Source organism: Lethenteron reissneri, chromosome 16 (genome assembly GCF_015708825.2).
Source record: "Lethenteron reissneri isolate LAM-NWPU_2019-01 chromosome 16, ASM1570882v1, whole genome shotgun sequence".
Taxonomy (NCBI): Eukaryota; Metazoa; Chordata; class Hyperoartia; order Petromyzontiformes; family Petromyzontidae; genus Lethenteron; species Lethenteron reissneri.
The window spans coordinates 15,918,656-15,939,627 of NC_083794.1; the positions used below are offsets into that span (position 1 = coordinate 15,918,656).

The window sequence follows — 20,972 nt, forward strand, 5'->3', positions numbered from 1 at the left end:
GTTCAGAGTTGTGTGTGCCATGCACCAGGGGGGTTGTGTGCCCGAGGATCGAGTGATGAGAGTGGCAGAAGTTGAAATGCTGTGTGGGCCGTGTGCCTGAACCCGTGTGTCAGGAATTTGGCAAAATAAGTCGCCACAAATAATTCGCTTAGATTCCATACAGCAATCATCGCCCCCTATGGCGGAACCTTGGCAGGACCCTTCTGAAAATGAGTATTGAGACTCAGTGATGCTTTCCTGGGTAAACAAACATAATTATAATAGAATTTAAAACATTGTCACGTGTTACGGTCATATGATTCATTTGGCAGGCTCATGTGGTCATTGTGAGGCTCATGTGGTCATTGTGAGGCTCATGGGGTCATTGTGAGGTTCACGTGACCAGTGTGAGGTTCACGTGACCAGTGTGAGGATCACGTGGTCATTGTGAGGTTCATGTGGTCAGTGTGAGGTTCATGTGGTCAGTGTGCATATCACAGTCTCGTGGCTCATAGCGACTCATCCCTTGGGAAGTCCCACGTGTGTCCTAGCGTCTCCCCTAGCACCCCCCTTTCTCCCCACATCTCCCTATGCCCCCCCTCTCCCTGCATCTTCCCATCCCATCTTTTCCGTGCCCCCCCACGCGCCCCCCCCCACGCGTCTCCCCCTACGCGTCTCCCCCCACGCGTCTCCCCCCACGTGCCCCCCCCACGCGTCTCCCCCCACGCGTCTCCCCCCACGCGTCTCCCAGGTGAGGGTGGAGGTGTGAGAGACCGGAGTGCGCCACGTTCCCAGGCGCCGGCACCGCCGTCACGCACGGCGGTGCCCGCCAGGCCCGGGCGGTGAGCGCTGCCACCGCCGCCACCGCCCTAGTGGGGGCGGGGGGGGGGGGGGGCGTCACCCTCCACTTCCCCCCGGGAATCCGCGTGGCCAGGAGCTCCCGCGGAGGTTTTGGCGCACAGCGCGCCGGCGGGCGGCAGAGCCAAATCGCGATTCGGTGCGGTGGTGGTGGTGGTGGTGCGGTGACATCACCGGCACCACCACCGCCGCCGCCGCCGCACCACCTCCCGCGTCCGCACAGTGGGCACGGGCAGGATGGCGCAGTTGGGGACGCGTGTGCCCAGCAGCAAGAAGAGCATGGGCTTCACTCCTGGCCCGTGTGTGTGAGTGTGTGCACACGTCAAGTCTCATGGATCGCTAGCCCTTAGATTCACTTACTATGGTGGGGGGGGGGGGGGGGTTTCACTGAGTGGTAAACATTAGCCTCCTATTGCTGCTCGGCAAACTCAAAGGTTGTTGGTGGCTGTTGGGTGCCGCCGTTACTGTCCGCTTTTTCCAATTTCGAAAAAATGACTCCGCGCGTCGCTCCATGGGTTCCTGCACAGGACGCATGGCACCACCGCCCCCGCTGGGACGCAGCTGCAGCAGCAGCAGCAGCGCCTTCCGTAGCGGTGTCGCCGCACCGCACTATGAGAACGATCGCGCCACGAGCCAATGGACTCTGAGTGGAAGAGGGGTTTGGGGGGGTGGGGGGTAACGAGGGACTATGGAGAGGGCGGAATGTTGCCCACAGATGGGTTTCACTCTCCTGACCCCCCCCCCATCCTCCCGCCCCCCCCCCACTCCGTCCGCTAGAAACTAAGACCCGACAGGAAGCGGGGATGGTGCGGAGGAATGCTCGTGTTTGTGAGCGGGCGAGCGAGCATCTGCCAGATTCTTCTGAGCCAGAAGTCTCATTCTTGCGTTGGCGTCGGCTGTTTGAAACTATTCTCTCCATGTGCTTGATGTCTCTTCTGGAGTCACGTGCTCGGTGTTTACATAGCGAGTGACAGACTTGCACAGAGACCCGGAGACTCACTGAGACACCCGTAGACTTACATTTGCGTACATGATCCGTAGATTCACGTACAGACACTCACATGATGCTCTAGTTCTCTGTGGGAGTGTGGTTCTCTCCCAATGCCAGTTTGTGGGCCTCTAATCTCTTCTCGACACGAGCCCAAACCCTCCAAGTCTCTTCTCGCTGTCCTTCTTGGGGTTATCGGTCACAATTCAGACCAGCGACGCGTCACCGTGCCTTGGTCGCAACAGCGGCCACTGCGTTTGTGCGTGTGGGGGAACGGTAGCGTAGTGATAAGCCCACCGCAGTGCGTCAACATCAGCACCGGGAAGAGAAATCGGCGGGGTGTGGTACAGGCCACTGCACCCCCTCATCCGTGGATCGTTCCGGCCTTCATAGGCGCTCGCTCATGGCACTTTGCCCAACAACCTGTGCAGGCTCCCCGGGGTATCTTTGTGTTTGTGTGTGTATTGTACGCGTGTCTCTTGGGCCGTACAGTGCGCGCTTTACAGGGCTTGGCGGTGCACGCCCGCGGAGCTAATCGGGGGCTCCTTCAACACCTCCTTAATTGAGTTGTACTGGGGGGGGGGCTCGTGGAGAACGCAGTGTTAAAGGTTAATGGGGCCCCCCACCACACCCCTGCGTCCCTCCGCCTGTCCGTGTGAGCCCTCACCGATGGCCTCACGAGGGCTCGAGTGTGAGCTACTGCCCACTAGGACCGCTCCTCGTGACACGCGTGACCGGTGGTGGGCCATCGCGACCTCGACAACGGCCAGCCAGGCGTAGCGCTCGTCGCCACCGGGCCTTTCGATTCGAACCCTTCGGCGAACCCCGACGGGTCTCTGTGTTGCGTTTCGCGTGTGCGATGTGTGATGTGTGTGTGTGTTGAGGAGCGGTGGCACAGTGGTTAGCGCACTGCGCCATGAACCCCACGCCCCGAGGTCGATTTCCGCCAGTTCGTGGAGCCCTGGCGTGGGCCCTGCGCCAGCAGCAGCGGCAGCACCGGCGGCGGTCGCCTTGGCCAGTCGTTACGGAGGCCCCCCACACGGAAGCTCGACTGGCCCCCCCTTCCGAGAGGAGCCGGCAGGCTCCTCCCGCTCATGGCCAACATCGGTGACGAATATCTGAACCCCTCCTGGGCCTCCTCTAGGTCAACTCCACCTCAAATGAGACACCCGATGGCGCGTGTGTGTGGGTGTAAAACATCAGCATTGGGAAGACAAAAGTGGCTAGGCGTGGTTCTGGCCACCCACCTCTTCCTGTGCCGTGTCAACCTTCAAATTCGCTCACGAGTAACACTTGTCCCAAGAGTCTGTTCAAGGCTATACGGGTGATCTTTGTCTGTGTTTGATGTGGAACCCACCCAGCCTGCATAGGCTATGGAGGTGGGGGGGGGGTGATCTTTGTGTTTGGTGTGATGTGTGCAGCTGTCACACGGGGCGTGATGATGATGGCTGTAATCCGGTTGTTTAGGGCACGCAGGTGTCACTCAACTCTGGGGTTAATGGGGGGACCTGGAATGCCCTTCCCCCCACACAGCAATTCGTAGTTTGAACATTTATCCTGTTTCTATGTATTTACAATTGACATATTCCACCTGGATAAATCCCACGTGTTGGGCACATCTCGTTTGCAAGGGTGCCTATAATAATGTCCGCTTGTGACACCGCTCCACTGCCGCGTGGTCGTCGCCCTCTGCAAGAACGAGAGAGGGGCCGACTCAGAGGTGCCATGAGGACGAGGAACCACAGAGAAGCAGGAAGGCAGCAGCCAGATTTACCCGAGCTTTGCTGTCCTCTACGTATCAAAGTGTTAGTGGGCAATTAATGTGTGGGAAGGAACGGGTGCGACCGGGGAGATTCCATGGCGCCCACCGGGAAGGAGTTTCACAACAATTGTGTCATCCTCCAGGCTGTTCACAATGCTCAACACATTTTTTTAAATTATGAGCATATACTTTGCATATGCTTTGCATCGTCATAAATAATTGATTCGCTCACCCAAGATCCTGCAGGTGTGTTGTAAGCTTAAGGTCCGATTTGTATTTGAGGACTTGTTGCGCGCCTAATTCTTGACGTGTCTGTCGCACACATGCACTCGCACGCATACACACACACACACACACGCATACATACACGCATACATACACGCATACACGCATACACACACGTACACACACGTACACACACGTACACACATGTGTGCAGGGCCTGCAGAAGCTGTCGTCACAGTTCCTTCGGAGAGAGTGGAGCGTGCAAGAACCGGAGGGAGGGAACAATAGGTACACGCACTCACACACGCACTCGCACACTCACGAGCACACTCACGCACACGCACTCACACACGCACACTCACACACGCACTCACACTCACACATGCGCACTCACACACGCACTCGCACACTCACGAGCACACTCACGCACACGCACTCACACACGCACTCGCACAATCACGCACACGCACTCACACACGCACTCACACACGCACTCACACACGCACTCGCACACTCACGAGCACACTCACGCACACGCACTCACACACGCGCACTCACACACGCACTCACACATGCGCACTCACACACGCGCACTCACGCACACGCACTCACACACGCGCACTCACACACGCACTCACACTCACACATGCGCACTCACACACGCGCACTCACACACGCACTCACTCACACACGAGCACACTCACCCGCACTCACACACACACTCACACGCACACTCACACACGCGCACAAGAACACTCGCAAACACTTGCGTGCATATACACCCATACGTACGTCCTGCCCTCGCACACACACACACACACACTATATGTACATGTGCCTACACACACACACACTATATGTACATGTGCCTACACACACACACTATATGTACATGTGCCTACACACACACACACACTATATGTACATGTGCCTACACACACACTATATGTACATGTGCCTACACACACACGCGCCTACAATAACAACAGCCGCCACTAAGTGCTGCTGATGTCACCACAGCACTTGTGGAAGGGGACAGACCCAGGTGGCATGGGTTGACTGATTGAGATGGGTGGCAGATGCACCACCTGTGCTTCCCACTGTGCCACGTGTGCACACACACACACACGTACACACACGGGTGTGCATGGTGTCGTGTGATGACGCTGGTGAGTGGGGATGGTGTGCCGGTGATGAGTGATTGCCCGTGATGGTGGCGGTGTGTCGTCGTCGTGTCAACCTGCCCGTGGTGGTGGTGGCGCATGGGTGGTGTGCCCTTGACGCGCAGTGTTAACCCCGTCCCTGTGCCGAGTCGCCGGGCACTCGGCGTGGGACTTCCGTCCCCGCACGCCCCCCTCTCTGTTTAGCGGCGCTCACGCGGTGCCATGCGACCGAACCCGGCGGTGCGTGGCGGCGTACAGCGCGGCGCGCGATGAATCGCGGCGCCGCGCGCGACGGCCCGTAACTCCGCGCGTGGCGACCATCGCCCCCCTCCCCCTCCGTGTCCCCCCAGCGGCAGCAGGAGCGCGTTCGCCGTGTGGCGCCTCGTGCTGCTCGGCACGCTGCAGGCCGCCAACAGCCGCCTCGTGGCGGCCGAGAGCTACCGGAGCCGCGTGGCCGAGCCGGCCAAGGCGGCGCGGGCGGCGCGCGACGCCCAGCTCAAGAAGGTGCGGCGAGACGCGGGACCCCCCCCTCCCCCTCTCCACGGGCACCCACACGGGGCACCCGCACTGCTCGCCCATTGCTCGTGTAGCCCAATGCTCGCCCACGGTCGCCGTACCTGACCAATGTGTGATTGTCCGTGTGTGTGTGTCCATGTGTCCGTGTCTGTCTGTACGTGTCCATGTATGTGTGTCCCATGTCAATGTAAGTGTGTCCCACGTGTCCGTGTGTGCCTGTGTGGCCTGTGTGTTTGTTCGCGTCCGTGTGTCCACATGCATGTGTCTGTGCATTTGTGCCATTATGTGTCCCCGTTTGTGTCCCCGTGTCCCCCCCCCCGGTGTGTATCCCCGTGTGTCTCCGCAGTGCTCGGACCGTCTGGTGACTCTGCAGGCTGAGCTCGCCGACACGGTGAAGGAGCTGGAGAAAGCCAAGAAGAGATTCTCTGAGCTGGAGCGAATGGCCAATCAGACGCGAGGAAAGAGTGGGGACACCGAGAGCTGGTAGGACAGGGAGATGAGGACATGGGGACACGGGGAGATGGAGGACACGGGGACATGAGGACACGGGAAGATGGGGAGATGGGGACACGGGGAGATGGGGGACACGGAGAGATGTGGAGATTGGGAGATGGGGACACGGGGAGACAGGAACATGATTACACGGGCACAAGGAGACACACGAACACAGGGCACACGGGGACAAGGTGGCTGGAGCAGCGTGTGACACGCGTGTGCGTTGGGTTCTCCAGGCTCAAGCGGAGCGAGTTCAGCAGCCTCTTCCACTCCAAGGCGAGCCTGCAGAAAGCCAACGCCAGGGTGAGTCCGCCTGCACCGTCACTGGCGCCAGCGCCACGATCGCGGTGTTTGTGATGTGGTGTTGGTCGTCGCCCGGGTCGTGACGTTGACCGCGGCGTGGCGGTGTCGCGCTTGCCCGCCAGATGGCGGCGAGGCGGAAGGAGTGCCACGTGAAGCTGCGGCAGGCACGGAACGAGTACGTGATAAGCGTGGCGGGCGCCAACGCTCACCAGCAGCGCCACGCCAGCACCGACATCCCCGCGCTGCTCTCGGTATGTGCCACAAATTCTCCCTCCCTCTCCTCTACACGGCCTCTCCCTCAACCCTCCACAGTCTCCCTAAACTCGCGATCAAACTCGCCACGAACTCTCCACGAACTCTCCACGGCCGCCACCCTCGGCGGCGTAGCCCGGTTGGTGCGGGGGGGCACCCTGTTGCCGTCGCCCCGCCTGGGCACTCGGGAGCCGCGCCACCCCGCGGGCTTCACCCGCCACGGCCGCCAGCGCCGCGGTCCGGGCGGCGTCGAGTTGACCCGCCACGGCCGTGCCCCGCCGCGGGCGGCGTCCGCCGGTGCGGTGTCGCCACCCAGTGGCCGGTCCGCGGTGGGCGTCGTGGCCAAGCCCACGCGGCCGCAGCCCGGATGGCGGCCCGGGGGGAGGACGGTCGAGAAAGGTGACGCGACGATGAAAATAACCGCCGAGTGTGGCTCTGTGCGGCGTCAGCGCTGGGGAGACAAAGGTGGCCGGGTGTAGGTGCTTGCACCACACTGGCCTCGTGCGCCTTGCCGGTCTTCTTGGGTACTCGAGCTATCTGGTGACGCTGACGCTGCTGTTGTGATGGCTGTGGTGCAAGCGCACAAATAACACGTTTGTCAATAATACAACCCTGTGGCCTTAAAGATATATAATAGATGACGATTTGGGCCACGGCCTTTCGTCATAGCATGTAGATAAGAGTGCGAGAACAGCACTCGCCCCAGCAGCACTGTTGGGGTGACACGGCCCCCCCTCTCGCTGTGAGCGCGAGGAGCGGATACCGCGCGGTAGCAGTGGCACAGCATCGCGAGTTGACGTCGTTACGATGATGATTGCTTGTGTGTGTGCACGTGTGTATGTGTGCACGTGTGTGCGTGCGTGTGGGCGCTGCAGGCTCTGGATGGCGACGTCTACGAGCGGCTGTGCGAGTATTTCTGCGTGCTGGGCCAGACGGAGCTCGAATCGTGCCAGAGCACGCAGGAGCCCTTCGTGGCCCTGCTGCAGGCCGCACACGGGGTACGCACACTGGCACGTGGGGAGCGCGAGTGCAGTGGTCAGTGCACCGTGCTACGAACCTGGCGACCCACGTTCGATTCCCGCTCGTGGCCACCATCGGTGACAATTATTTGAACCGGTCCGGGGCCTCCCTCAGTTAATTTCAGCCTTAAATGAGGACCTGTTGCGTTGTGTAAACATTTCCACTGGGGAGACAAAGGTGGCCGTTCTACACCTTTTCCTCTCCAGTGCTTTTTTAAGGCTGAGCTGACCTAGGGGAAGACCAGAAACCTGTTCAAATATTTGCCACTAATGTAAGCCATGAGCGAGAATCAAAATTGGTTCGATGGATTCATAGCGCAGTGCATTAACCACTGCACGCACACAGACGCACGCACGCGCAAGTGCGGTCACGTATGCACACGCACACACGCATGCGCACGGTCGTGCTGTACGTGTGTTGCACGAGTTCCGTATACGTACTGGGCGTGCCCTGCTCTGCGCGAGGCGGTGTGCTGTCTGTGTATTGAGCGCTGTCCTGAGCGTGCCGTGCGTGCCGCCGTAGGTGTCTCGCGAGCACGACCTGCAGCTCTTCCTGCGCGAGAACGCGGTGGTGATGGAGCTGCCGCCCTTCTGCGCGCACACCGGCGACGACGCCGTGAGTCCCTCTCCCGTGCTCCATCCGCTGCCGCGCGAAGGCCCACGCGGGCCGTCGCCGCGCGAAGGCCCACCCGGGCCGTCGCCGCCTCTCGCGGTCCTCGTGGCTTCCGCGCACGGGTCGATTCCGCCGCTCCGTCTCCGTGGCGGCGCCGCTTTCCCGCACGGCACCCGCTCGCGCGGTGGTCGGCCGCGCCGCTCTCCCTCTCGGCCGGTCTGGCCGCTCACCCCAACGCCCAAACGCGGGCCCGCCGTCCGGACGGCCCCCCTCCCTGACTCCGGCGGGGTGCGGGAGCCGTTTGGAGGTCGGGGGAAAGACCTCAATAAAGATGAACAAACGGAGATTTAATTTGAGAAGCCGCGTGGGCGTACGGGCGTGCGGGCGGGCACGCTCGGCCCGGATTGAATCGGCTCCTCTGTGCAAACATCCCCCACCCTCCCCTCCGCCGCCGAGTGGGCGTGACCTCCACCCAATGAGTTTCTTTGGCTGCAAAGTTCGACGCGCGTAGGGTGTGTGTGTTCTCGTGGGTGGGCGTGTGTGTTGTCGTGCGTGGGCGTGTGCATTGCGTATTGCCCTGTGTGTCCTGCGCGTGTGCTCCGTCACGCATGTGCTCCGTCACGCGTGTGCTCCGTCACGCATGTGCTCCGTCACACGTGTGCCGGTGGCGTGTACGCAACTGCATGTTCTATTTTCATCGCAAGTTTTGTTCCCAGCTCCGCCATTTATCACCAGGTCTCCCCAAATAGACTCGTATTGTTCTGTACTTCTGTGCTCCCACGTCTGTGTCCCCCGCCGGCACCACTCTGTACCAACCAACGTGGCGAAGTATGGTCACAGAAACCCCACAAAACCCGCGCTCTGTGGGGAACCCTAATCCAGCAGTCGCCCGAACTGTCCCTCCTCTGTGGTCTGTCCACCTGCCCCTATTCCCTGCCCCCTGTCTCCTCTCCCGTTTCCCCTGTCCCCTGTCCGCTATCCCCTAACCCTTGTGCCCTGTCCCCTGGTCCCTATCCCCTTTTCCATCTTTCTCCTGTCTCCAGGGTCCCGAGCTGCTGGGCCCTGAGGAGGGAGCGGAGGAGGTCGACCAGAGCCTGGACAAGGAGGCCCGCAAGTGGGCCTCGAAGGTGGCACGAGACCACAAGGTCTCCGTGCACGCCCAGTGGGTGAGTCTCCCACCCACCCACCCAGTGAGTGAGTCTTTCACCCACCCACCCAGTGGGTGAGTCTCCCACCCACCCACCCACCCAGTGGGTGAGTCTCCCACCCACCCAGTGGGTGAGTCTCCCACCCACCCACCCAGTGGGTGAGTCTCTCACCCACCCACCCAGTGGGTGAGTCTCTCACCCACCCAGTGGGTGAGTCTCCCACCCACCCACCCAGTGGGTGAGTCTCCCACCCACCCAGTGGGTGAGTCTCCCACCCACCCACCCAGTGGGTGAGTCTCTCACCCACCCACCCAGTGGGTGAGTCTCCCACCCACCCACCCAGTGGGTGAGTCTCCCACCCACCCAGTGGGTGAGTCTCCCACCCACCCACCCAGTGGGTGAGTCTCCCACCCACCCACCCAGTGGGTGAGTCTCCCACCCACCCACCCAGTGGGTGAGTCTCCCACCCACCCACCCAGTGGGTGAGTCTCCCACCCACCCAGTGAGTGAGTCTCCCACCCACCCAGTGGATGAGTCTCCCACCCACCCAGTGAGTAAGTCTCCCACCCACCCAGTGGGTGAGTCTCCCACCCACCCAGTGAGTGAGTCTCCCACCCACCCAGTGAGTGAGTCTCCCACCCACCCAGTGGGTGAGTCTCCCACCCACCCAGTGGGTGGGAGACTCTCGTCTATCGTGCACTCCACTCTCATCCGTGCTCTCAGCCGAGAGGCTGCGACGTCCATCCCTTCATGTCATCAGTTGCGTTGAATGCCAAATTTTTCACGAGCGGTGTTTTTGCTGCAACGATAATAATCTAACAGGGGGGCTAGGCCTTCCAAATTGCCCCCCGACACTACACGGCTGTGACGGGCGCTCGCCGACCACACCGGCTGATGTGGGTCCCTGTCTGTACTGCGGCTGATGATGATGGTGCTGATGATGATGGTGCTGATGATGATGGTGCTGCTCTAGGTACTCGAGGGGCTGGAGGGGCAGATGGCGGGTGCGGGGGGCCCGGGGGGAGTTCCGGATCCGGCCGCCAACCTTGACATGGAGGCAAAGATGGAGGACGCACGGGAGAGCATCCGGAAAGCGGAGGTGAGACGCTCGCTCGCTCGCTTGCACGCGCGCACACACAAAGACAAGGATCCCCCGTATAGTTTTCAACATTCTGCTGGGGCAAGTGCTCTTAGCGAGCACCTGTTAAGGCCAGCATGGTGCACGAGGGGTGGGGGGGTGGCCAGCCCCATTCTCGACCCTCTTTGTCTCCCTCGCGTGTTGAGGCTTGTACATTTCACCGGCTACTAAGTTACTAAGTTGGCCGCCGTGAGCGGGAATCAAACTCGGGCTGGCCGGGTTCGGTGCCACGGTGCACTCATCACTGCGCGACCGCTCCCCATGCGCACACCCACACACGCAGTGACGCACATCTACAGCATCGACACCGTGTGTGGCCTTAAACGGAAAATATATCGTAGGCAACGTTTCTGGAAATGGCCCTTCTTCATAGCACCTTTATGTGCAGTGTTATTTTATGCATTATTATAATTGACAAATGTGTTGTTTGTGTGTTGAGCGTGCTCCCCGTCAGCGTGTGATGTCTACTTCTAAAAGTGTCTCCCTATCATCTCTCCGTGTCTCTCCCTCCGTGTCTCTCGTTGTCTCTGTCTGTGCCTCGTCTCTCCATGTCTTTCTCCCCGTGTCTCTCTGCACACGTCTCTCTCCCCGTGTCTCTCCTCATGTTCCTCTGCCCCCGTCTCTCTCCCCGTGTGTCTCTGCTAACCGCTCTCAAGCGCAGGACTTCTGAATCGTTCTCGTGCCGCGAAACAGCCGTGGGGATGAGTAGCGAGCGCTCGGGAACCATTGCGGAGGTTTCAAATGAGACGCGGCGATTCCCCGTGGCATAATAACCCCACTGGTGTTATAATAATTATAATAACCCCGCTGGTGTTATTATTATAATGATTACGCTGCCTGTCGGCAGCGTCAGGAGTGACGATGGTTGGGTTTGGGTGGTGGTGAGCGCCAGCGGGGGGCGGTGGGTTGACGTCGGTGATGTCGGCGTTGTCGCGATGGGCGGTCTCGTTGGGATGTTGACTTTGGTGGGTGAGGGACGATTGTGCGATGTTGCTGCAGGGCAAGTCCGCAGCGGTGACTTGATGCGTATGGGTAGGCGATGTTGCTGTGACGATGATGGTGAATGTAGGCGTCACGAGTGACTCTTCAGTTTGGGTGGGGGGGGGTGTTGATTGGCTTATCGTCAGAGGCGGGCAGCGGTTGGGGATGTGTCCGTGGGGGGGAGGGGTGGTGGGGGGGCGTGTAGGAGGCTGTGAACGAGACGAGGCTTGACACTTAATTAGTGGAGCGAGTGGTGGCCGTGTGGAGTGGCGCCGCCGATTGATTGACTCCGTTAATCCTTGCGCTGCACTCAGCCCCCCCCCCCATACACTCACATAGAGACCCACGTGGGTCTATGGGTCTCTATGTGAGTCTATGAGTCTCTATGTGAGTCATAGAGTCTCTATGTAAGTCTATGGGTCTCTATGTGAGTTTATGGGTCTCTGCATCAGTCTTTCGGTCCAAAGTGTGAGTAGGATGAAGATGTTCTGATAGGGGTCTCGATGGGGTTTACGGTAAGGGGGCAGTGGGGGGCAGGTTTCCTTGGAAGCTGGCAGGGCGGAGTGGGGTAGGGTGCACCAGTGGTATCTCACCATCATCAGCCATAGTAAATCCACTGCTGGATGAAGCCACTCCCCAAGACGAGGGCGGCAGGTCAACTGCACGACGATGATAACGATGATGACGATGATGACGATGATACTGATGACGATGATGATGATACTGCTGACGATGATGACGATGATACTGATGACGACGATGACGATGATGACGATGATACTAATGACGATGATACTGATAACGATGATGACGATGATGACGATGATACTGCTGACGATAATACTGATGACGGTGATGACGATGACGATGATGAAGATGATACTGATGACGGTGATGACGATGATGACGATGACGATGATGACGATGATACTGATGACGATGATACTGCTGATGATACTGATGACGATGATACTGATGACGATGATACTGATGACGATGATGACGATGATACTGATGACGATGATACTGATGACGATGACGATGATACTGATGACGATGATGACGATGACGACGATGACGGTGATGATGCACACTCGAGAAACATTAAAACAAAATCGAAGTTTCCACCTTCCTCCCAATTATCCTCCCGTTGTGCTGCAATCAGTGGCACGGTGGAAGGAGGGGGGAAGGGGGGGAGTGATCCACTCACACGCAGCCCCCCCCCCCACGGCTTTGGGTAATGGCCTCTGGGGGGCCAAGGGGGGTTCTTTCATTGGCTCAAACACACGGCGCTCTGCCCCCCCCCCTCTCACCGCCCCCCTCTCTCACCGCCCCCCCTCCACGGTTTTGGAGATCAAGACCGTTAATAAATGGCTGACTAACGAGCTGGGGAGAGACAGGGGGGGGGGGGGGGGGGGGAGTGGTGAGGCGAGCTGGTGAGGGGTAAGGTGCAGTGATTTAGTTGAGTCGTGAGGTGGAGCGGTGGAGTGGTAGAGCGGAGTGGTGGAGCGGTGAGGTGGAGCGGTGAGGTGGAGCGGTGGAGTGGTAGAGCGGAGTGATGGAGCGGTGAGGTGGAGCGGTGAGGTGGAGCGGTGGAGTGGTAGAGCGGAGTGGTGGAGCGGTGAGGTGGAGCGGTGAGGTGGAGCGGTGGAGTGGTAGAGCGGAGTGGTGGAGCGGTGAGGTGGAGCGGAGTGGTGGAGCGGAGTGGTGGAGCGGAGTGGTGGAGCGGAGTGGTGGAGCGGTGAGGTGGAGCCGAGTGGTGGAGCGGAGTGGTGGAGCGGAGTGGTGGAGCGGAGTGGTGGAGCGGAGTGGTGGAGCGGTGAGGTGGAGCGGAGTGGTGGAGCGGAGTGGTGGAGTGGTGGAGCGGTGAGGTGGAGTGGTGGAGCGGTGAGGTGGAGTGGTGAGGTGGAGCGGTGAGGTGGAGCGGTGAGGTGGAGCGGAGTGGTGGAGCGGAGTGGTGGAGCGGTGAGGTGGAGCGGTGAGGTGGAGTGGAGTGGTGGAGCGGTGAGGTGGAGCGGTGAGGTGGAGTGGAGTGGTGGAGCGGTGAGGTGGAGTGGTGAGGTGGAGTGGTGAGGTGGAGTGGTGAGGTGGAGTGGAGTGGTGGAGTAGTGAGGTGGAGCGGTGAGGTGGAGTGGTGAGGTGGAGCGGAGTGGTGGAGCGGAGTGGTGGAGCAGTGAGGTGGGGTGGAGTGGTGGAGTAGTGAGGTGGAGCGGAGTGGTGGAGCGGTGAGGTGGAGTGGTGAGGTGGAGCAGAGTGGTGGAGCGGAGTGGTGGAGCAGTGAGGTGGAGTGGAGTGGTGGAGTAGTGAGGTGGAGCGGTGAGGTGGAGTGGTGAGGTGGAGCGGAGTGGTGGAGCGGAGTGGTGGAGCAGTGAGGTGGGGTGGAGTGGTGGAGTAGTGAGGTGGAGCGGAGTGGTGGAGCGGTGAGGTGGAGTGGTGAGGTGGAGCAGAGTGGTGGAGCGGAGTGGTGGAGCAGTGAGGTGGAGTGGAGTGGTGGAGTGGAGTGGTGGAGTAGTGAGGTGGAGCGGTGAGGTGGAGTGGTGAAGTGGAGCGGAGTGGTGGAGTGGTGAGGTGGAGTGGAGTGGTGGAGTAGTGAGGTGGAGCGGTGAGGTGGAGCGGTGAGGTGGAGCGGTGAGGTGGAGCGGTGAGGTGGAGCGGTGAGGTGAACACCGGTTTACGCTGCCACCAATGGAATCCGCCGTGTTCTCTGAGCGCCCAATCAGGAGAATGTCGCCAAGTGAAATATAAATATATAATCGTCAGATGTTGGCTTAAATAAATAACGAAGACATTTAATTAGGTCCCTCGCTTTTCAAATCGTTACTCACTGATTGGTAAGCGCCGTGCTGGGAGGAGATGTGAGGAGGCGTGTGGGAGGGGAGTGATTGTGGGTAATCTGGAGCCACCTGTGACCCCCCCCCCCACACACAAAGACAAAGTTCCCCCTATAGCCTTTACAGACTCTTGGGACAAGTGCTGTTAGCGAGTAGCACCAAGAGGGGGTGGTGGAGCCGCACGCACGCACGGGGGGGACATTCACACAAGACTCCGCACTTGTATACCCGCGGACACCTCGGCAGCGCTTGTGCCAGGCTAGGTGCGCTCTGAGACCCTCAGCAGTGGATAGACCACGTGTCATGGGAGATTTTTTGTCTCGCAGTGCATAGCCCGTATCACATGATGATGTAGGGGAAGGTATCCAGCAGTCGACAGACGATGTCTCGTGACGACGACGACGATCACGACGGCGGTGACACGCGGAGCTGCGGCCGCGTACGAGAGGGACGCTCTGCGAGTCTCGTCACCCACACGGCGCCCCGCGCCGGTGACGATCGCCGCCTCGCCTCGCTCGCCTCGGAGGCGACGCGGGGAAGGGAACCTCCGCCTCGCCACCGTGACGGAGGCGGCGTGACACGGCAGGAATACCAACGTGGGAGGCCCCCCACCCCCAGCCCCCCCTGCCCCTCCCCGCACGTTATCCCCCCCCCCCCCCATGCTACCCGCGTTCTGAATTGGAATGCGGTCCCTGGCTCTGGCTTGGGTTGTCGCTGCTGCCCACCGCTCCCCTCGCCCTCCTCCCTTCCTCGCCAAGCACCACCACCTCCCTCTCCTCTGCAATCCTCCACCTCGACACCCAAACCACACCACCAACACGCATCTCCCCTCCTCATCTTGGACCATCACCATCCCCGTCCCACCTGACACCACCTCCGCCCCTCCTCCATCCGTCCACCCCTCGTCCCGGGGCTCAGATGCACACCGATCCCCAGTCCAGTGATTCATCTGCCCCCCCCCTCTTCCAACTCGCAGCGATTTTGTGATTGGTCACGACTCGGCGTAGCGATTGAATTTCTCAGAGCCGCTTGTCGATAACGCACAACTCCCCATTTGCATCGCTGCTCGCGAATGTGCAATGGGGCTCCTTCGTACGGTCGTCATCAGGCACTCGACTCGCTCGTACACACGCTCCCACTCGCACGTACACACGCTCCCACTCGCACGTACACACGCTCCCGCTCCCACTCGCACGTACACACACTCCCACTCGCACGTACACACGCTCCCATTCGCACGTACACACGCTCCCACTCGCACGTACACACACTCCCACTCGCACGTACACACGCTCCCACTCGCACGTACACACGCTCCCACTCGCACGTACACACGCTCCCACTCGCACGTACACACGCCCTGACTCGCACGTACACACGCTCCCACTCGCACGTCCACACGCTCCCACTCGCACGTACACACGCTCCCACTCGCACGTACACACGCTCCCACTCGCACGTACACACGCTCCCGCTCCCACTCGCACGTACACACGCTCCCACTCGCACGTACACACGCTCCCACTCGCACGTACACACGCTCCCACTCGCACGTACACACACTCCCACTCGCACGTACACATGCTCCCACTCGCACGTGCACACGCTCCCACTCGCACGTACACATGCTCCCACTCGCACGCATCGCCATCGCTTCGAGGCACGCGTCGCCATCGCAATGCGGCGGGGGGGGGGCTGTCCAGTGGCCCCCCCAGGGAGACCGTGTGGGCCCCCCTCATAGGAGGGTGGTGGGGGTGTCGGAGGGGGACAGGTGCCTGTCAGGCGGTGCAGTCGGCCACCACCGGCACTTCTATGGCCGCCATCGTGAATATCTGATTTGGGGTCTCCCCGTTCTTGCGGTTGGTTGTGACGGTGTTGTTGTGTGCGTGCACTCGTCCGTGTCTACATGCACGCGTGTGTGTGCATGCGTGTGTGTGCACGCGTGTGTGTGCATGCGTGTGTGTGGCAAGACTGCCCGTACGCACGACACGCATGCGTGACTTCCGGCTCGGAGAAATCTCTCTTCACTGCCCCCTCCCCGTCCCCCCTCCTTGCCGCCGCCACATCTCTCCCCTCCCCGTCTCTCCGTGTCTCCCTCACTCCCCCTCACTCCCCCTCACTCCCCCTCATTGCTCATTTATTTCCTTGCTGCCGCATAGCTCCATTCTGCGATTTCTCGTGCTTCCCTCGCTCCCTTCGGCTTTCCCAATACCGTGTCCCTTCCCTCCCTCCCTCATTTGATTCTCTCCCCCCTCTCTCTGCTCCCAGCAACGCTTGCCTTGCACTGCACATTCATGAAGGGCAACGTGATCTGATTTACGCTGGATGTGCAATATTTGCGTTTTTAATTTGCCCTAAATTACAGAATTGTGGCTGTAAATTGCTCTGGCTGAGAGTAATAATGAATAAAGTGTGCGGAGGGGAGGGGTGGTTTCGCCGTGTGGGGTGGGGGGTATTGGGGAATGCAGGGGATTGTGGGAGAAGCGGAGGTTTGTGGGTAGAGATGAGTACAATATTAATTGTATGAGTGTCTGCTATACGAGTTAGAAGAATGGAGGTGTGTGTATATGTGTCATGACGTGTGCTATGTATGTGCGTAGTTGTGAGCAGTAGTGGTTGATACGCTGCACTACGAACCAGGTGACCCGAGTTTGATTCCCACTCAAGACCAATAGCAGTGGCATACCGGGCGACCTGCCAGGTTACACCTATGACCTCTACAGCAGGCTGTGAATGCCGCGGGGCCATATTATTGCGCCTATTGGGAATAATAATAATAATGTTTACTTTTATTCAGCAACGTTCACACAAATTGCATCTCACAGGAGCCGAGGAACCACAGACGAGTGAAGGATCAGGAGCCGGGCGGCGAGCTGGCGCTACCAGCCGTTGTGCAAGCTCTGCAGTGCTTTACATATGAAGATGTTTCCAGCCAATTAATGAGTGTCTACACATATTTGAGGAAACCGTAGCACCCCGAGAAAACCCCACGCACGTGAAAGGCGCGGCACGTCGGTGCCGTACAGATGGTACCGACGGAGATTAGTCCGCACTTTGCCGCACCGCCGCCTCCTGGCCAGCCAGGGCACTGCGTCGATGCCCACGGGAACGGAGTTTTGCGAAACCTAATCGACCTCCTCGGCCAATCGCCAAGGAGGTGGCAGAGCCCCCCACCGCCCCCCTTCATTGCGGCGTTCTGAGCTGTGTTCACACCGAGTCGCTGGTCCGACTGGAGCAGTCGGCACGTGGCTGGCGGTTTACCTAGCCAGGGAGGTCTCCAGTGTTTATTGCCTCTCTGTCACGGCCGCCCCCCCACTCCCGCCCTCGTGAGAAATGCAGCGTGCGGCTGGTTTGTGTGCATGGTGCGATGCGGGGTGTGCGAGCGTGCATGTGCATGCGAGCGTGCACAGATGAGTGCATGTCTTTGTGCACGTGCGGCGCATGTGTGTGCGCGTACATGTGTGAGCGTGTGCATACGTGCGTGCATATGTGCGCCTACGTGCATGAGCATACTTATACGCTAGCACACGCGTGCTTGCATCTGTGCGCGTGAGTGCATACGTGCCTTGCCGTTCAAGCGTACCACTGCCAATTACAGCTGCCAGACAGAGAGACATGGGGCCCCACCTCTCCCTCACCCACCCACCCACCACTCAACCCACACCATTAGTGGGGGGGGGGAAGTGCGTTGTGTTCGTGGTGACGCTTCGAGTGGGAGTGAGTATGAATGGGAATGGTTGAGGTGGCACTATCGGGAACACGGGGACGTAGCAATGTGGGACACGGACACGGACACGGGAAGATGAGAACACGGGGACGTGGGAAGATAGGATGTGTGGATGTGATGACACACGATCGTGGGAACATAGGAGGAGGGAATATGGGAACATAGGAATGCAGGAAGATGAGAACACGAACCAGGGAACTAGGGAACACGGAATCATGGGAATCCAGGGAGACGAGGACACGGGGACACGGTGCCAAGTCGGCTGTGTGTCTCTGACGGAGTGAGACCCTGTCATCTCCGCTCCCCCGCTCAGCGTCCCCGTGACCCCCGCGACGCCGCGACCCGCACCGCGCTTCCCCGCACCGACGCCATCACCTGCGGAGTCGCGAGTGGCACCGACTCCCCGTGATGGCAGAGAGAGAGACGTTCACTCGGCTCCAGTCTGCACGAGCATCTGGTCTCAACAAATCAGCTTAATGACTGCAGCGTTCCTGCGTGCGTGTTGTGTGTGCATCGTCTGCCAGTGCGTGCAAGCACCTATGCGTGCATGCGCACGTACGTGTGCACGTGTGTGTCGTGTAGCGTGCAGTAGTGTAACGGTTAGCGCGCTGCGCTACGAACCCAGCGACCCGAGTTCAATTCCCTCTCGCGGTCAACACCGGTGATGATTATCTGAATCAGTCTAGGCCTCCTTTAGATCGACTGAGCCTCAAATGAGTACCTGGTGCGATGTGTAAACAGGGAGACAAAGGCGGTTGGGCTTGGTGTTGGCCACCTACCCCCTCGTGTACCGTGCCGGCCTTTATATGTGCTCGCGAACAACACTTGCCCCAACAGTGTGTTCAAGGCCATATGGGGGGTGTTTGTGTTGTGTAGTGGCTGCACACATGCGTTTATTCGTGTGAGCGTACTTGTGTTCGTCGCGTGTCCATTCCTTGGTGGACATCTGTGCTTTGCGTGTGTTTGTGTGTGTACGTGCCTGCTTTCACAAAAGCTTCTTTTCATGTGCAAGTGCTCTCACGCTTGCGTGTGTGCGAGCAGACCTTGATAGGTGTGCACGCTAACAGCACTTGTATCAGTGGTCTATGAAAGGCTCGACTGGCGGTCGTGGCTATGCACGTGGCCTGTAATCCAGCACTCTGGACACAGCGAAGGTTGGTGGAATGCGCAAATGTTGTGAAACCCCTTCCCGTGGGCGTCGAGGAGGTGTTAGACCTCGGCTCGCCAGGAGAAGCCGGTACGGCTCCCACACTGATAAGTACTCATTTAATTGGCTGAAAAAAATCTTGCTACATAGAGGACTGCAGAGCCTGGGCAATCGTTTGTAGTACCGGCTTACCGCCTGGCTGCTGCAGCTGCTGCGGCCGCCTTCCCCGCTCATCTGTGGTTCCCCGGCGGGTGTGAGGTTGAGCGATTTTACTGAAGGACAGCGCCGCGTGCGAACGCGATCGAACGCGATTGCGACCGCCATTGTTCACCACGCGGCCGCTGCGTGTGGTTGCGCCCGCAGACGGACCGGCTCAAGGCCGCCGCGTGCCTCTCGCTGCTGCGGCGCGTCGGCGTCGACGCCGACCTCTGGCTCGACGGCGCCATGACCAAAGCGACGGCCGAGCTGGAGAGCGAGCGGCGCGCGACCGAGGCGCGGCGCAACAACGGGGAACTCTCGCCCACGGTGAGGACTGCGCTGTTCCTGTGTTCCCTCCTTCCTGCGTTCCCTCCTTACCGCATAACCTCCTTCCTGTGTTCTCGTGTTGTGATGAGCGATTGCGAGGGGGATTTGCGTGCCAGTCTACTCGACGTTAGCAGTCAAACTCTTGACTCCACTCTGTGTTTTTAAATGTCAATGTTAAAGGGGCGCGTTCGGTTCTCCCAAACCATCATTAAGAGGTCAGCCAATTAGCGAACTCCGCGATTCGTTTTCTTTGACGTCCGTAGCCAATTACCATGCCTGGTCTTGCTCGGAGCGCCACGGTCTCTGGTGACGTCACTGAACGATCCCAGCCTGCATCTTCAGACTCTGATCTCATCACAGTCAGCCAGGCTTTAGTCTCTGGTGGGTAGATGATGATGATGATGGTGGTGATGACGATTGTGGTGATAATTGTGGTGACGATGTGGCGACGATGTGGCGTGATGTTCACGCATACCAGCGATGGCACACAGCAGGAGGAGGAGGGAGAGAAGGAGGGAGATGCAGGGATGAGGAGGAGCAGGAGGGAGACATGGGGGGAGGAGCAGGAGGAGTGAGCGGGGTGCTGGATCCATTCTAATTACGTGGGGCCGCTCGCTGCTGCCCGGGGGGGGGATGCGGCCCAAATGCCGAATCTCGGCTGGAATATGAATGAGGGTGGGGGGCCGCGTGACCCCGGTACAGCTGGGCCGGTGGGTGGGGGGAGGGGGGGGGATCTGGGGACCGCACGGCGGTGAAGGTGAGCGTGCACGCAAGTGTGCAGGTGTGCTCCTGTGCGAGTGCTTGTCGCGACACGTTCACGGTGGTTCTCGCGCACTTAAGGCCGAGTCGACTCAGGGGGAGGCCCCAGACCGGTTCAGATATGATGCTAATGATGATGCTGATGATGATGTTGCTGCTGATGCTGCCGCCCACGACCGCCCTGGGCTTCGTGCCGCGGCTGGAGGGCCGGGAATCTCAACGCGGCGCACCGTGGGCTTACCCAGCGGCAGCAGGGATGCAGTCGCAGGTCTCCCCGAGTCGGAGGGACGCGAGTCCCCGTGCGAGTCTACGAGTCCCTGTGCGAGTCTACGAGTCCCCGTGCGAGTCTACGAGTCCCCGTGCGAGTCTACGAGTCCCTGTGTGGCCACGGGAAATGACCGTGAGCCTGGACTTGGGACGGGGAGGCAGGGGGGCGGGGAAGGGGGGGGCCGCAGGGAGTGGACGGGGGGGGGTGTGCGGGCGGGGGAGGAGGAGGAGCGGCGACCTCCCCCTCGTTGTGGGGAGCCTCGTTCGATGGCGCGG

At 60.0% G+C, this 20,972-nt stretch overlaps 1 protein-coding gene across 1 annotated transcript in view; it reads left to right on the plus strand.

Annotated features, from left to right (window-relative positions):
* Window positions 1–20,972, plus strand: part of LOC133343091 (F-BAR and double SH3 domains protein 2-like) — a 61,874-nt gene that overhangs the window by 27,727 nt on the left and 13,175 nt on the right. Inside the window, 10 exon segments of the mRNA XM_061552594.1 lie at window positions 4,027–4,100; window positions 5,326–5,479; window positions 5,838–5,974; window positions 6,223–6,289; window positions 6,412–6,540; window positions 7,417–7,539; window positions 8,084–8,176; window positions 9,217–9,339; window positions 10,295–10,420; window positions 19,509–19,670. Coding sequence (XP_061408578.1) covers window positions 4,027–4,100; window positions 5,326–5,479; window positions 5,838–5,974; window positions 6,223–6,289; window positions 6,412–6,540; window positions 7,417–7,539; window positions 8,084–8,176; window positions 9,217–9,339; window positions 10,295–10,420; window positions 19,509–19,670 — 1,188 coding nt within the window.